We start from the raw sequence: 15843 nt of genomic DNA, 5'->3' as shown, positions 1-15843 counted from the left end.
CAAGAAGAACACAGGCTCTAAACCACTGAGCCATCAAGACACTGTGGAGAACAAGAACCACGGGCATCTACTGAGTAGAGGCTGTATACGCAAGAGAGCAGCCTGTAATACCAGGACAAAGCCACACAGCAATAATAATCCAGTCGCCACGGCAACTAAGGGAATGGCAAGGAATAGGAGCAATTCCCACTCCACAGTGCAGCGCTGCCAGCATCCCTCTCTGCTCCCACAGCCTGATGAGCAGGGCTTGCAAAGAAAAAGGCATCTCCTGACAACAGTCACTGAGGGCCTCAGTTCAGGAGAAAAGAATCCACACTAAAGGAATCCCTGGTTTATCTTCAGTTTAAATTATTAAATAGAAAAATCATGCTCACGAGGTGGGGCTCATTTAGAATTTCAAGAGAAAAACGACTACATCGCCCTTGTCATCATCACCTCTTGTGATTCTATTATTTTAAAAAGCATCTACTTGTACATAAAGGGAAACTCCATCAACTCCACTGACAGTACAGTGACAGAACAAAGAGATGGAGCAGTGACTAGGTTTTCTTTCTGTAATATCAACAACTATGAATTAAGAAAATAATAATTATTATTCCAAAGTTGGAGCTCTAGCTCTTTTAATCAATCCTTAAAAAAATCACTGCACAAATGTAGTATTTCTTAATTAAATGGCAGAAGGGAACAGCACCTATAAGAGTAAAACAGACACTAAATTCAGTACTGTTGACTAGGAAAGACTTCAAATTCGGACACATACTGCTTTACATGAACAGTGTGGCATGTTCACCACACACCACCTCAGACTTACCTTCTGTAACTTTGACTGTATCCACTGGCCCAGAACTGCCAAGCTATCTCGTGGACAAATGGCCCAAATCATTGTGAGAAAAATCATACCAAGGAAATCCAGCAAATGAACCAAGCTAGCCTTTTCTGCCTAAGAATAGTCAACATAATGACAACCACAATTAGTAAATGGAGACAATATTTATACTTTCTAAACACTATTTAATCATATTAAACTGGCCAACACAAGCCAAGAGCAATTTTTTAAAAAAGATTATTATATGTATTTTTGTGGTACATGTATTTGGACATGGGTATGCTACAGTACAAAGAGGTCAGAGGACAACTTGTGAGAGTAAGTTCTCTGCTTCCACGTGTGAGACCAGAGATCTGTCAGGCTCGGGGCCATCATGGTTACTTGGTGAGCCATATCAGCAACCAAAGACCCAAATTTCTCCCCTCATGTCCAAGCCATTTCCTGGAAAGTCCCTTTTCTTTGCTTACACATTATGAGCCATTTATGCCCTTATGACATTTTACTACTTTTGCCAAACTAATTATTCATCGTCAAAGACAGTGACAATAAACTATAGTTTCTTATATTCGCAGATACAAAAATTTTTCTGGTTCAATAAACCTCATCTCATAGATAATGGAAATGGGAATTTTATGATTGTCCCAATCCATGCAGCTATTAATTACTAAAAGGAACAAAAATCCAAGACAAGCCTATTTTGGTATCTAATGCAAACACTATATTCTACAAATCAAATAAAAGTATTCATTGCATTTATACTGTTACATAAAACCACACACACACACACACACACACACACATATATACACCTAACACATGAAAAATCAGAAAGGATTTCAAATTTACTTTACATAAAAGTGTTTTGGGTTTATGACTTAATACACAAAAGCATAATACATTGATACAAGTTTTTGATTCTGTAAGTTTCGTATTTCTCACTGAGAGCTGAGTTCTGTGAGTTTCAGGCAGAATCACAGCACTAAGCAGTAAAGATCTACGTAAAAAAGTGCATTCTGCACAATAATGTCTGTACAAGGTAAATGCATGGGCTTAGTCACCGCACACCAAAACCAGACTTATCAATATAACCTTTCACAGAACCAACTATCACACAGAAACAGCTGTTAGCTGTAAAATAATTATTGAACTGTTTTACCACAGAAGACTGAAGTCAAAATGACAAAGTGTTTATGAAGAGAAATGCCTTGCTTTGAGTTATTTAGAGTATAACTGCTATTAGCCTTCAAAAATAGAAACTTTTTGGTTCTGGTTTTTTGTTTGCTTGTTTGTTTGAGACAGGATTTCTCTGTGTAGCCCTGGCTATCCTGGAAATTGATTTATAGACCAGGCAGGACTCTAACTTACGTATATCTCCCTGCTTCTGCCTCCTTAAGTGCTGGGATTAAAGGCATGGCTATAACACCTGGCCTAGTAATATTTTAAACCTGTATATTTATAGAAAGAGGAAGCAGCGTAAGAGCTGATTTAATCAAAACTAGGATTTCCAAAAGAGAAAACACTGCATTGATCAATGAGCCCTTTGTCATCGCAATGTTAACTGCTTTCCATTAAAGTTGCTCCCTGCCTCCCTCACAGACTGCCACCTTGTGTGATGGCAGTGGTGGCCTTCCACTGACAGCAGGCACAGGCTGGATGCCAGAAATCAAGTCAGCAGTATGGTAACACCTTTTAAAGCTACAACAGCCAAAGCTAATCTCTTGACCCCAAGGAGAATGAACTTTTCTAGATCTCACAGTCAAATTGATAAAAGAATATGCCTTAAGATCATTTAACACTACACTATGTACTTAACCTGCTGTCCTACTGTGTAAGTTTAATCTACCTTTAAAAAATAAGCAATATAACCAAACTTACTATGCCTTGAATTTAAAATGCATACAGCTTTTACAATCTAAACTAACGTATAGCTTTAATCTTAAATTGTTACTTTCCATGCCAAACCCAGAATAATGTGTGTGTGTGTGTGTGTGTGTGTGTGTGTGTGTGTGTGTGTGTTGTGGTGATCATTTGCTGAAAACAGCCAACAGGTTGAAAGCATCCTTAAACAAAATATGCCCTATAAATGTTGAAAGCAACATGCAGATATAGGATGGGAGCACCTGATTGCAGCACTGGGTGCTTGCTACTGCGGGTCATTAACGTCACCTCTTCTTGCGAACCCATTGATTTCTGTTTAAAGATTACTGTGTTTTCTGTATTGTTCAATACAAACCAAGTCCTTTGTTATGGACAGGCATAAACAGAGACACAAGCACAGAGTCAAACACATACAGGTAACAGGGACAGATAGGTCTCTCTATAGATCTCTCTCACGCACGCATGCACACATGCATGCATGCGCACAGGGAAAGAAGTGGAGAAAGCAATCTTGGGCCCACGCTTGTTAAACAAAGAGAAAGTCTCTGGGTCACTCATTAATAGATCACTGATGCCTTATAACACCATTATGTGAGTGAAGTTAGAACACAGTACAATGATGATATTTCTATAGCTTAGATTTATTCTTGTATCTATTTAGGAAACATTTCTTTTTCCAGTAGATTACAAGAAATCAGAGATGCTTCAAAATAAACCAACAGTGGCCCACCTCACTTTTATTCCTCTAAGGAATAGGTAGAATTTTAAAAGACTTTGAGGAAGATTAATAATAAATACTATAGTTTTCATTTGAAGTTAATAGTGTTTGCATTTATTATTTAGCATGTAGTAATCCCTTCACAAATATTTACCTGCATGTTCTGATTAAAAAATAAAAAATATATTTATCTCAAGTGACATGCAGAAAAGAGTCATTCATATTTTTAATGAATAGCAATCAAAAATGAGTACAAAAATACATCCGTTTTTACATCTTTATTAAAGACCTATGTCTTTTCAGATGTTAGTTTCCTAATATTAAAAACCAGGGATGACAAATACATACCTATAAGTTAAAGCTATGAATGAGAAGGAACATATTACATAAAGTTTTGTAAACTACTCTTGCCATGTCATTACTGTTCCACATTAAATCTATATTGCATATCATTCAGGCATCTTTCAACAATATTCCAAGCCATCATTTGAAAATTGTAAGAACAAAACTGATTTACCACTTAAATAGTAGTATCACTTTTCAACAATTAATTTTCTGACTAGTTTATAAGTATGTTAATAATTATGGAAATTTAAAACTTAAAGTGAAATAATTAGAGGCTGAAACTAATTACTTTTTAGCAAAAGAGACAGGCGATAAAAACAGTATTTTAGAGAAACACTAATTATTCAGGATCATATACTAAAGACTGCAGAAAGTCTCAAAATAAGCTAATCACGTTTTTTCAGGTACAGAATAAGGCAATTACAGTCCATCATTAAAAGAAGAAGAAAAAATTCAAAGGAGAAGAAAAGACTGTGTTCCTTAAAGGATTCCACTTGCTAATATCAAAGCAACACTCGACAGCTGCAAATCATGGGTACTCACGGCATGCCCCAGGATCGCATGTGCAATCTCATGGCCCAGGAGGAAGGAGAGTTGGTGCATGTCAGTCACACTGTTCAAAAGCCCAGTGAAAACAAACACTTGCCCATTCTGCACATAAGGAGAATACAAGCAATTAGCCCACAGTAAAACCTAAGGACACTCAAGCTAGCAACAAAAAAGAAGAAAAAAAAACTGTATATAAAGAATTTACTTACTGGAAGCACAAAGGCATTGACAACTGGGGAATTGACCACATGAATCACCCAGTTGATCTCAGAGATTCCTGGGATGTCTTGATTGCACCGTGTCAGATGACAAACCACTTCTTTAACAGTCAGGTACCGGGGGTCTCTCTCAGGCAGCAGATCATTTTTAAATTCTTCCATCCACTAGAATATTTTTTTAAAAAAGTATTATTTAAGAGATTTTTCACTACAAAATGCTTATGCTGCCTCATGGAGGGGTATCTGATGAGTATTGAGTATTTTAATCTTGAATTGTGCAAAAATTTACATATATTAAACACTCAAATTTCTGTAATTTGAATTATTCATGGAAAAGCAGTATGGTTTCTCACAGAGGAATAAATTATAATTTTTATATAAACATGATTAAATCCAAGTTTTATTCTGTTCTATTAATCTATATGCAAGTAAAATGCTGAACTATTTCTACTTTCCTAAGAACTTCAGAAAACAAAGCTGCCTAGATCTCATCTTAAAATTTTCATATAAAAAAAAAAACTGTAACTCAATTGGTAGAGTGCTCACTCACTCTCACAGCATGTACAAGAACACAGTTCGATCCTCAACACTACATACGACCAGTGTGCTTAGACATCCTTGTGATCCAAACACTGGAGACCAGTAACCAGGATGGAGGGACGGAGGGAGGGAGGGAGGGAGGGAGGGAGGGAGGGAGGGAGGGAGGGAGGGAGGGAGAGTGGGTGGGTCAAAGAAAATTAATTACTTTTATAATCCACTAAATGAAGAATACCCTATTCATAATACAGACTTAAGCTTTTATAGAAAGGGACAATATCTCACTAATTCTAAAGTGTTTGATCCACACAGACTGAAAGAAAATCACTAAAATCTCAGAGTTAATAAACAAATCACTTCCTCACATAATGCTAATTTAAATAAACAAATCACTTCCTCTCATAATGCTGGACATCTCTTACATGGAAACAGTTTTTCTGAGCTTTTTATGAGAGATTCTCTCATATATACTGAGAAAATTAAGGATAGTCTACAAATACTTAATTTTCATAAAATATATAGTTTAACATTCAAATCAAGTTGATAACCTTTTTAAGATGCATTAAAATATATGACTTCATAGAATATGAACCTAAAGACTACATCAATTATCATTTTTAAAGACTAATTTAACAGTTATAAACAAAGGCCCTCTATTAACTCTTCTAAAACAATCAAGAGACTCTTATCTGTATCTTAGTTTGGTATCTATTGCTGTGATAGGCACCACAACCAAAAGGCACTTGGGGAGAAAAAGGATTATTCCAGCTTACAACTCTCAGTCCACAGACCATCATCAAAGGAACTCTAGGCAAGCACTTGGAAGCAGAGCCTGAAACAGAAACCATGGAAGAATGCTCTTATGTTCTCCAGGGCTTGCTAGTTTGTTTTCTTATATACCCTAGGACCACCTACCCAAGGGCAGCACGCTTACAATGAGCAGGGACCTTGCACTTCAAGCATTAATTAATGCCCCACCCTGCCTATGTACAGGCCAATCTTATACAGGCATTTTCTCAGTTGAGGCTCCCACCTCTCAGATGATTCTAGCTTGTGTCAAGTTAACAACACACTAGTTTGCACCCTATGTAATTAGAGTACTTTATAACAGCTCTATAAGAATGTTTAAATTCACAGGCCAATAAATTAAGCAGTAAAAATAAATGTCTATTCACATGAACACACTTATATATGCATACAGATCCATATGTATATATACAGCACACTTATATATGCAAATCCATTCATATATGCTTGTATTTTAAATTTTAAACTATCTGAATAGAAGATAATTAAAATTTTTTACAAGGTTTGTTCCAATCTTGCCAAAATGTTTTTCTCAAATCTATCTTCCTATTAAAACTAAATTCTAATACATAGTTTAAATTTGTTTGTATTCTTCTAAGAGACTATTATTATCTTAGCTAAGATTAACATTTATAGCAAAAAAGTCATTGCTATTAATAACTTGCTTTGATAAGTTCATGTGTGCATTTGTATACAAGCATATGAAGACCTGAAGCCGTTACCTAGTCAATAATGGCATCCAGCGCTTCCCTGTACGTGGTAAATACTAAAATACGATGATGGTCCCATCCTTGAGGATACACGAGAACACACTGTATACTGTCTCTCCCTGAGTTACTATACATCATGAGCTGAGATTTCTGAATCCCACCACTATTTTGTAGTCAGAAAACAAGTGATTATGGGTACACATACCATAGAGCTTATCGCTTAGGAGGCTTAAGGGCCACAGGTTGAGGGCCAACCCCAGACTACACTGCAAAACTCTGTTTTAAGAAGAAAAAAAATGGCAGGAAATACAATAAAATTTCAGTCAAAACTGATGCTTGGGAAACAACTAACTTGTACTGACTTTCAAGGTATAAAAATTCTTAGTGTGTTTACGCCTTCGATAAAAACTAAGCACTAGTTTGCATGGTGTTAGATCCTAGAATAAACAAACCAACAAAGATGTTGGCCCCACGGAGCTTAGCCTAAAAAGGGAGAGGGACACAGACCATGGAAAGTTCCATAATGTAAAGAAAACAAAGGGAAGAAAAGCTAGGACCCAACCACAGTCCTGCCAAAGATGAACAGGGTCACAGAAGTCCAGCTCTCAGCTCTGCCTGACTGAGTCACAGTCTGATCCAGCCTGAGCATCAAGGAAGGCGTTCCTGAGCGGGGGCACCGCGAAGCACAAACTTGAGCTGCAGGAGCTGGCTGCCTGGGAGGACACTGCAAACACCTTTCCCAAGTATGAGACCTTCGAGAAAATAACTAATGCTGTGTCAAAAACTAAAATCAAAAGCAATGCATCTTCCGTATTTAAGAAAGCTTCCTACTCTGCGTGCTAGCTTGCGCAGTGTAGTTACGGACAGTTCTTCCTACTTACGACTTCATATTCCAGGTCTGACAGGAGTCTGAAGTGCTCTTTGCCCACCAACAGTAGTTTGCTCCTTCCAGTGACAGGGCTCACTTCCAGGTGAGTGAAATAAAACACTACAAACAGCAGTCCAAATGCAGTCAGAGCAAGGAGCAGCCTCCACTTGTTCTTCTTCACGCTCTCTTTAAAGAGCTCCTTCTTGTTAGGGGGAAGTGCTTGCCACCATTTCCTTATGCCCCTGTGACAAATCAGAAATGGCCTGTCTGGTAAATGCATGTTCACACCTCACTAAAACTCAAGACCATGTGCTAGGATTTTACGTCACCAACCCCTTCTACCGTTATGCTTCTCTTGCACATTTCTCTGCGCACATAGCTTTCTAACTTAGAAAATTCTTAGCTGGAGGATTGAAAGTCATCAACTCTACAAAATTATAATTAACAATCCTAAGCTCACTTGAATTTCCCACTTCAGCTAGTGTGAAGGCAATCGCAAGAATGAGGAACAGTGCTGTTATAACTCCTACAAATAACACTTACTATTTACTATATGTTAAGTGCTGTTCTAATCATAATGCACGTGTCACCTCATTTGCTCTTTCTAACACCTTGTTACAGAGAACAACCTAGCCAAGGCCTCAGAGGTAGCAAGAGGAAAACCCAGTAGTAGGGGAAAGCCATTCCTGAGACTGACCACTTAGCAAGGATGAAGTCCTCAGACAAGCATCCTGGCATCATAAGGATAAACTGTGCCTTTCCCACTGCCCCTCAGTGCTCCAGCAAGGAACAGGAGGCACTCCCTCAGCACGGACCCTCAGTAAGCAGCACTGCTCAGACAGAAACAGCAGCTCCACTATCATCTAGGGGGAGTAGGAGGGGGTGAAGATCAGAAGCATCAGAGGCATGAAATGGGTGCTGTTACAGATGCCATCAGGGAGGGTTTGCTAGCTGGCAGTAGTAGACAGTAGTACTCTCAAGTGCCAGGCTAGGTACACAAACATTTTGACAAAACAATGTTTTGAACAGCAGGACAAAATATTTCTTATGCATACATTTTTTTAGGTCTTAATAAAATTTATCATACACACATACACACACACATGAGAAATCTCCCTTGACAAGAATTCATTAGACAAAACAATTTTGTGAAGTTACAATTTTACTAAGTCCCTGCTATCTTTGGAAGTATCTACCAAAAGTCTATGTATTCAATATCAAAGGCTTGGCCCTTGGCCTGTGGCACTACTAGAAGTGGCATTACCCACGGGAAACAGGACTAGTAAGAGAATGTTGGGCCACTGGAGAGCTGTCCTTGGAGGGGCTATTAGAAGCCCAGTCCCTACCTGCTTCTGTCTTTGCCTTCCTGACCATCATGAAATGGACAAGTCTCCTCTGGACCAGCATTCCCATATCATGCACTGAGTGAGCCCAGTCTATGCCACCTTGGACCAAGACCCCAGAACGCATCAACCTAAATAAAGCTTTGCTCCCTTATTATCTCAAGTATTTCATCACGGTGTTAGAGACTGTCTAATACAGGGACGTGGGTGAAATGCCTTAGAGAAAGTGACTGAACCAGAAGGGCCATAAAACAATGAAGTATACTCCTTTCCTATTATGTTTACAGCATTACTACTTACCTGTAACATATGTATAATATATTGTAAGAGGAAATTTATAATGGTAAACTCAACAGCAAAATCAAACAATTTTATAGGAATAGAACTCACAAAGTGATCATCCCTACAAATGAGGATGCATCTGTTACTGAGCATCCAATGTAGATACCTATTTTCTGTCAACATCAAACATAGAGAATTAAATATATTACAGAAAAATTCTTGGATTTGATACAAGTAGACTGGGTTGCTAGTATGGAAGGAAGCAGATGACAAGGAGGGTCAGTATATTTAGCAAACAAAACAAAACTTTATGAAGAGACAGATTTGCTTTCTTCACCCTTCATGAAATAAGGAAAAAAGGTTGAGAAACAGCCACTTCGATATAAAATGCAGTTATAAAGGACTACCAAGAGCAATGTAACAAAAATCCTCTGAAACCAGAATGGTGGGATAAACTTTATTAATGTGGCTAAGGCTGAGCCCCTAATTATATGAATGGCGTCCTTCATTTCATGTTGACTGCCTAAAATTCCACAAAATCAAAAGGCAAGGTTCTTAAGTGCTGTTGTTACACAAACCGTTGTCAACATTTCCCATTATCCCTATAATTAGAAATGTGAAATCTTTTAGGGATATCTCAACCGACAAAAATGTAAAGATCAAATTTCTGTACAATAAATTTGCAGTAAATTATTTCAAGATTATTAAAATCATACACATAAGACTGATAGAATTTACCTTTAGAAACTCAAATTTTGAGCTGAATATGGCATAGAGAAAGGTTTCCTTAAAAGTAGTTTTACAAATACTCAAGTTTAATTATTAAAAATTCTTATAAGTTGATACAAATGTGAACATAAAATTTCAAGAACTTTAACAAACATTGTTTTCCTCCCAAAGTATATTTACCTGCCCACGATGATAGCAAGGAGCTTTTGCACTGGTTTCAGAATGAGCAGCAAGAGAGGGACTGGGGCAGCCTGAGCCCGTGCAGATGTGTGGAAACTCTGGGCCTTTCTTAGAGCAGGACAGTTCTGGGAACAGGAGGCTGCAAGCCCAGGAACACCAGCCACTTGTCTTCGAAAAGAATCACCCTGCACAGTACATCTGTAAGTAAGCAGCCCCATTTCCATGTTTTGGGCACTTGAGAGGCATCTTGATCTTTTGTTATTGAGAGGCCTACGGAAATGAAAGTTTCCAGACAGTAAGGTCACTGAATGATAGTGACTGACTGTGTTTAGTCCCCAATATGCATTCACTGCTCTGGGTCTTGGTGCAAGTGGACAGCTTGCTGGGGGGATCCACTGTCTCCTGTTGGCCAGGTTATTCACTCCGGTGAGAAATGGATTTCTCCTGGCAGACTGCAGTCCATAAAGGAGGCTCATCTTACTTTTGCTTGGTTCTCTAGAACACACACACACACAAATAAGATATAAACACCTGTGGGAACACGCATTTACAGACTTGGAAGGTAATGGTTAAGAAGCACGTGCTGAACATCTCAGGGTGAGTGCCTGGGCTTCTGTTGCCACCGCCCACAACGCACTGCTTATTTTCAACGCTTGCATTTTTTCACTTCATTTAAAGAAAAAACATTTTATTTTAGTTGCAGGGACTCTATTTGATCAGAAAATCATTTGGTGGAATAAGAAATAGCTTCGATAAAACAACAAATGTGTATCAGTTGACAGAAAGAGGAGTATAATGGGATAGAAAAGCCTAACTCAAAAAAAATGTTATCTTTAAGATTTTTAATTTACTCATTCCAATAAACCCATGGGGCATTTGATTAGAATCAGGATGTAGAGAGAGAGACTTTAATACCACCTAAAATTGACTTTTAAAGGGAACGCATAAAATGAGGATTTCCACACACTTGGGGGTAGGCAATCAAGGACTGAATGACGGCAAACAAGACTCAACCTACAACTGCCCCAGAGAACTGCCTGGGGAGTTTCCAAACCACACACAAGAGAACGACTAAGCCTCTAACTGCCCTAAACTGAAGGTGGGAAGCTAGACACACCTAGAACAGGCATTTACAGCTATGGGCAGAAGGGAACACAACCCAAAAGAGAGAACTCAAGGTCTGTGCAGGCCCCTCCCTACTCTGCAGAGTACTAGCTGGTCACACAGGGAAGAAAGCCCCCTGAGGCTTGGAAAGAACCAGAATTTCTGGGCACAATACACAGGGCAGGGTTCTGTATCTGCTCCCTTTGATCTAAGAGGGAAAGGTTCTCATTTGTAATTCACAGAAATTGGGTGGAACTCCAAAGAGTCCAGCACTCCAGCACGGATGTGAGAGCTGCTCTAACCCCAGTAACAAAGACTAAAACAAACACCCAGCAAGCACCCTCTCAGCTTTCAGATAGGAGCCAACTTGGTAAGACAGTGCTCTAAATGATTGAGCTGCATCTAAGAGCCACATCTTAGAATTTCTTAACAAAAAAACAAACAAAAACAAAAAACAAAGAAAAACAAACCCAAAAACCTCAAGAATCAAAAATTTAGTAACATATAATTCTCAATTTAAAATTACCAAGCAGAAAATGAGATTCTCAGGGAGAAGAAATATTAATCAAAGGAAGCTGACTCCTAACTAATACAAATGGCAGTATTAGCAGACAAGGATATTCGAGTTGTTATTATAACTCTATTCCATGTGTTAAAGCAGTGAGCTAGCTGGTTACACAAGGCAAAAGTTGTTCTTATGCCATTGGGTAGGAGAAAGACAAAAAGAAAATGAATTGTTTCACATAGGTAAGTATATTTAAGCCCTTGTACTAGAAATGAAACCTAAAAGAAACATGAATACATTTTCTTTCCTTCAAATCTGATGATTTACTGTTGTAAAGCTTTGACACTTCTCCAGGGCCATGACCTCAACTTAGGAAATGGGCCAGGAGGTCATGTTAGTCCCTAATGGCATTGTTCTCAAGGCAGCAATAGACACCTACCTCAGAGAAAATCTCACATTAAGCCGTAGCCAGCATATGAATATAAAGACGTGTATGTAGAGCCTATATACAGTTGGTGCTGCAGCAAACAATGGGCATGCAAGCTAGACTTGTGAGGAAAAGCTCCACACATGTTTGCACTGAAAGAATAATGGAATATACCTATGATATGTAAGAGACCACAGGGAGGGCAAGAGGAAGCAAAGGCGCGTGGGGTGGGGGGTGGGGGGCAGAGGAAGGGGACGGGGCTGAGACAGACTGAGAACCAATTCATGCATAAGCAACCTGAAGGCCTTCATGTTTCTGAGACCATACTGTGCTTTCCACATCTGACTGGGTTTCGTAAGCTCTCTAAAGTAATTCCTTCTCTTCACCCAGAAGAGAAATCTTACAAATAAATGATCTCAAAGACATTTTCATGGTAGGCAGCTGTAAAAGTTCAAGTGTGAGTTAATATTTCTATGTTAAATTGTCATGAAACAATTTGAGGGATCCCCCTACACGAACTTCCCAATCTTCTACAGACTACATTCTAAACTATACTGAATTAGCCCTAGGATTTTTAACATCCAAAAGATCAAAGACCCCATTAAATCAGTCCCACTGATCTTTCTCCTTACTACCACAGACCACCCTGGTTCTGGGACCCTGAGTTGTAGATATCACTACATTCTAACTATCTCACTTTAGTCCACTACCAACCCCTCCGCCAATGAACCTAAAGCAATCCTTAAGAAAGGCAAATCCAACCAGGTGGGCGGTAATGGTGCATCGATGGGGCATCCAACACTTAGGAGTCAAAAGCTAGTGGGGATCCCTGTGAGTTCGAGGCCAGCCTGGTCTACAGAGGAAGTTCCAAGACAACCAAGGCTACAGAAAGAAACCCTTTCTCAAAAAAACCAAAACAAAAACCAAAAAAAACAAAAAACAAAAAACAAAAAACAAAAATTTACCTATTTTAAAATGTTGCCAACCAAATTAATAAAACTTGATTATCTTTAACCAAACATTCACATATCTCATCGGTTCAGGATTGTTTTACTCATTGATTCATTAATGCATTATATGAGTGAATGCTACAAGTTGGATGCCACTCTGTGTAGCAGATATAAAGTCAAGAAAAGACAAAAAAACAAAAAAAAAAACAAACAAAAAAAAATGCCTGCCCGCTCTGTAAATTTAGAAAAGACAAAACACACTAATAGATACAGATGTAAACCTTAGAAAAGGCCTGCGTGTGGTTTAGGGGGCAGAATGGTGCTTCTGAGGGATCCAGTATCTCCTCTGTCTGGGCAATTTGAATGTTTGCAGGGTATGTTACTTTGTGACTCCTAAGCCAAGCAAACTCTTCCATAATTTCCACTGGTTTTCTGTGAGGCTTTCGATAAACTTTCTAATGTTGCTTCCAGCTTCCCAGTCCCACAGGCACCTTCTCCAAGCCTCCTTCATCCACTGCAAAACTACAGAACATCTATTATAGACAGCCCCCTCAGAAAATAAACTCTCATCCAAGGCCCACGCGCTCTATTCACACTGCTCAGAGCTGCTCATGAGGAAACTGCTCACTCCAGTCTATCAATAGAAGGTAAAAACAAAAGCTCCAAACACTAGACACATAATTAAAATCGTTATCATTTCCACCACTGACAATCAAGTGCCATCCAGAACAAGGACAGTAATTGTTAATCTGTAATCACTAATTCATCCTTAAAACGTTGTTGTTGTTGTTGTTTTAAATGGAGAAAGAAATCTGTTTCTACATTTCCAAAGAGCCAGTCACTACACTACACAGCACCTAAGAAAGGACTAGGGGCTGACGTGTGCTCTTCAAAGAACTGTGGCAGGCCAACAAACCTAGCTGGCACACTTGAGGAATTAGGAAATTAATGTGAGAAAATTAAGCAATTTGGATTGCTAGCCTCTAAGAACATTCCAAACCCTTAGTTCTTCAAGTGCCATCTCAGAATGAGCAAGTGGTGCGTGCGCGCTCACTGGCACTCACAGCTGATGGCTAGAAGACATTTTAACAACTCGTACTGAAAATTACTATTTCTTCTCTAGTTTCTATGGAAACAGCTGTCAGACTGGCAAAAATAGGACATGCACTTTAAAATAATCATTCAAGCTAAGTACACATGATGGACGGCTTCTTAAAAAAAAAAAAAAAAGTAAGTTATCAGGGTTGGCTCTCAAGTTTCCAAATGTCACACAGCACCCCTGCATCTTGGCTAGGGAGTTAAATCCTTTTAGGAGAGCTCCAAAACCTTAAGAGTCGCTAGGAGGCGACTAAATTCCAAAAGTGGGATTTTCATCTCCTGGGACTTTCTGACGGGGGTTTGCCCCAGCACAGTTGCTCCCCGTCACACCTCAGGCGGTATGTAAATAATATAAGAAGTGGTCCTTAAATACAAGTTTTTGAGGAAACCAACTGCTCCGACCGCGCTGACGCTGCGAGCTGGGGCGGGAGAGCAAGTGTCTCCCTGCACAAGGACGAGCGCCGAGGCGGAGGGGAGACGCGCGCAGTCCAGGCCCGCGACGCCTGGAGGAAGCGCTGCTCAGGAGGAACCCACCACCCGAGGCGGGAGGCAAACTTCCAGAAAGCTCTACCCGCCGGGCCGTACGCGCTCTTCCGGCACGGCCCACGCCCACCGCGGTCCCCGAACGCCCCGGGCCCCGCTCCCCATCTCCGCCCTCCCCGCCCCGCTCTGGAAGAACGCCGAGCCGTCACCGTGAGCGCGCACTCTAGCCGCAGCCCGAGCGGGATCCCGCAGCCGGCTTCGCGCAGACGCACACCTTCTCCAAGCCCCGCCTCCTCACTTCCTGCCCTTGGGACCTCCCGGGCGCCTTTTGCCCCGCCCTTGTGAGAGCTAGTTGGCTTCCCCAATCCCAGAGCGGTTCCTGGTCAGCCGCGGCTGTGCGGACTGTGGCGCCGTCGCGCCCCCGTGTGGTTGGAGGAGGATAGCCCAAGTTTAAGCTACCTGCCAGGAACTACACACTCCCTTGGTTCTTGGCATGGCTGTGTTGGATCTAGGCAAAACCGTGCCAGTTGTAGTTTCTACACCAGTTCTGCCCAAAAAGAAAGCGATTCCAGGATATGCTAGAGAAATAAGATGTCTTGATTTGAAGCTACACTGAGCTGATGGTTTTGATTGTAGGTATAACATTAATTCTAGCATTCCAATTACTTATTGGCAATCATCCCTCAGTCCTAGAGTGAAAAGGGCACATAAAAATAAGACTAAATACGAAAGTCTGTTTCAACATGATCGCTTTAGGACACCAAACTTTAAGTAGTCAACAGTATTCATGCTAACAGTTCCTGGAGTGACCTAAGACCAGATTTCATTGTGGGAATGTTTTGCAAAGGAGTGTGGATACTGGTAGACATGATTCCATGGGATCTGCAGCTAGCCATCACAGCCAAAAACTGATGCTTTGTGAATATATGAATTATTCTGGTTTTCTAATAGACTCGCTAGGAGACACATCAAAGATAAAAATATTATTCATGTATTCAATAAATATTTATCTCATGTATGACAGACACTTCATGGTGGTTCAATATCATACAGTTACTGCAATGAAGACATCAGGAAGTAGTGCTTGAAAAGGTGGACAGAGCATGGCTACACTGAAGGTTCAGGCTTATTCAATTCGTCACATCTGCTAGCTGGGCTGTGGAAATATTTATAAGCTGTCATAAGAGTGAAAATGGTTCAACAAGCCAATGGGAGCTGGGACTAGAACTCTAGGAATCACCAGCAAGGAAGAGATGACTCGGACTTTTGATACCATTGAGGAAAGG

The 15843-nt window shown here is 40.0% G+C and overlaps 1 protein-coding gene across 3 annotated transcripts in view; it reads right to left on the bottom strand.

Moving 5' to 3' along the window:
• Oma1 (OMA1 zinc metallopeptidase) overlaps positions 1–14842 on the bottom strand; it is a 52779-nt gene extending 37937 nt beyond the window's left edge. For 2 of the 3 annotated variants that reach the window (XM_052176875.1, XM_052176877.1), the window contains exons 1-6: positions 14767–14842; positions 9991–10485; positions 7470–7698; positions 4526–4699; positions 4311–4418; positions 812–940 (exon numbers count right to left, since the gene is read on the bottom strand). In XM_052176875.1, coding sequence (XP_052032835.1) covers positions 812–940; positions 4311–4418; positions 4526–4699; positions 7470–7698; positions 9991–10466 — 1116 coding nt within the window. In that variant the 5' untranslated portion in view covers positions 10467–10485; positions 14767–14842. The remainder of the gene's footprint in view (positions 1–811; positions 941–4310; positions 4419–4525; positions 4700–7469; positions 7699–9990; positions 10486–14766) is intronic. The other variant, XM_052176876.1, reaches the window with a different exon arrangement.
• Positions 14843–15843: the final 1001 nt, after the last annotated feature.

The sequence above is a fragment of the Apodemus sylvaticus genome, chromosome 3 (genome assembly GCF_947179515.1).
Source record: "Apodemus sylvaticus chromosome 3, mApoSyl1.1, whole genome shotgun sequence".
Taxonomy (NCBI): Eukaryota; Metazoa; Chordata; class Mammalia; order Rodentia; family Muridae; genus Apodemus; species Apodemus sylvaticus.
Note: the sequence above shows the minus strand (reverse complement) of the source record. Positions and strands in the feature narration are given on the sequence as shown.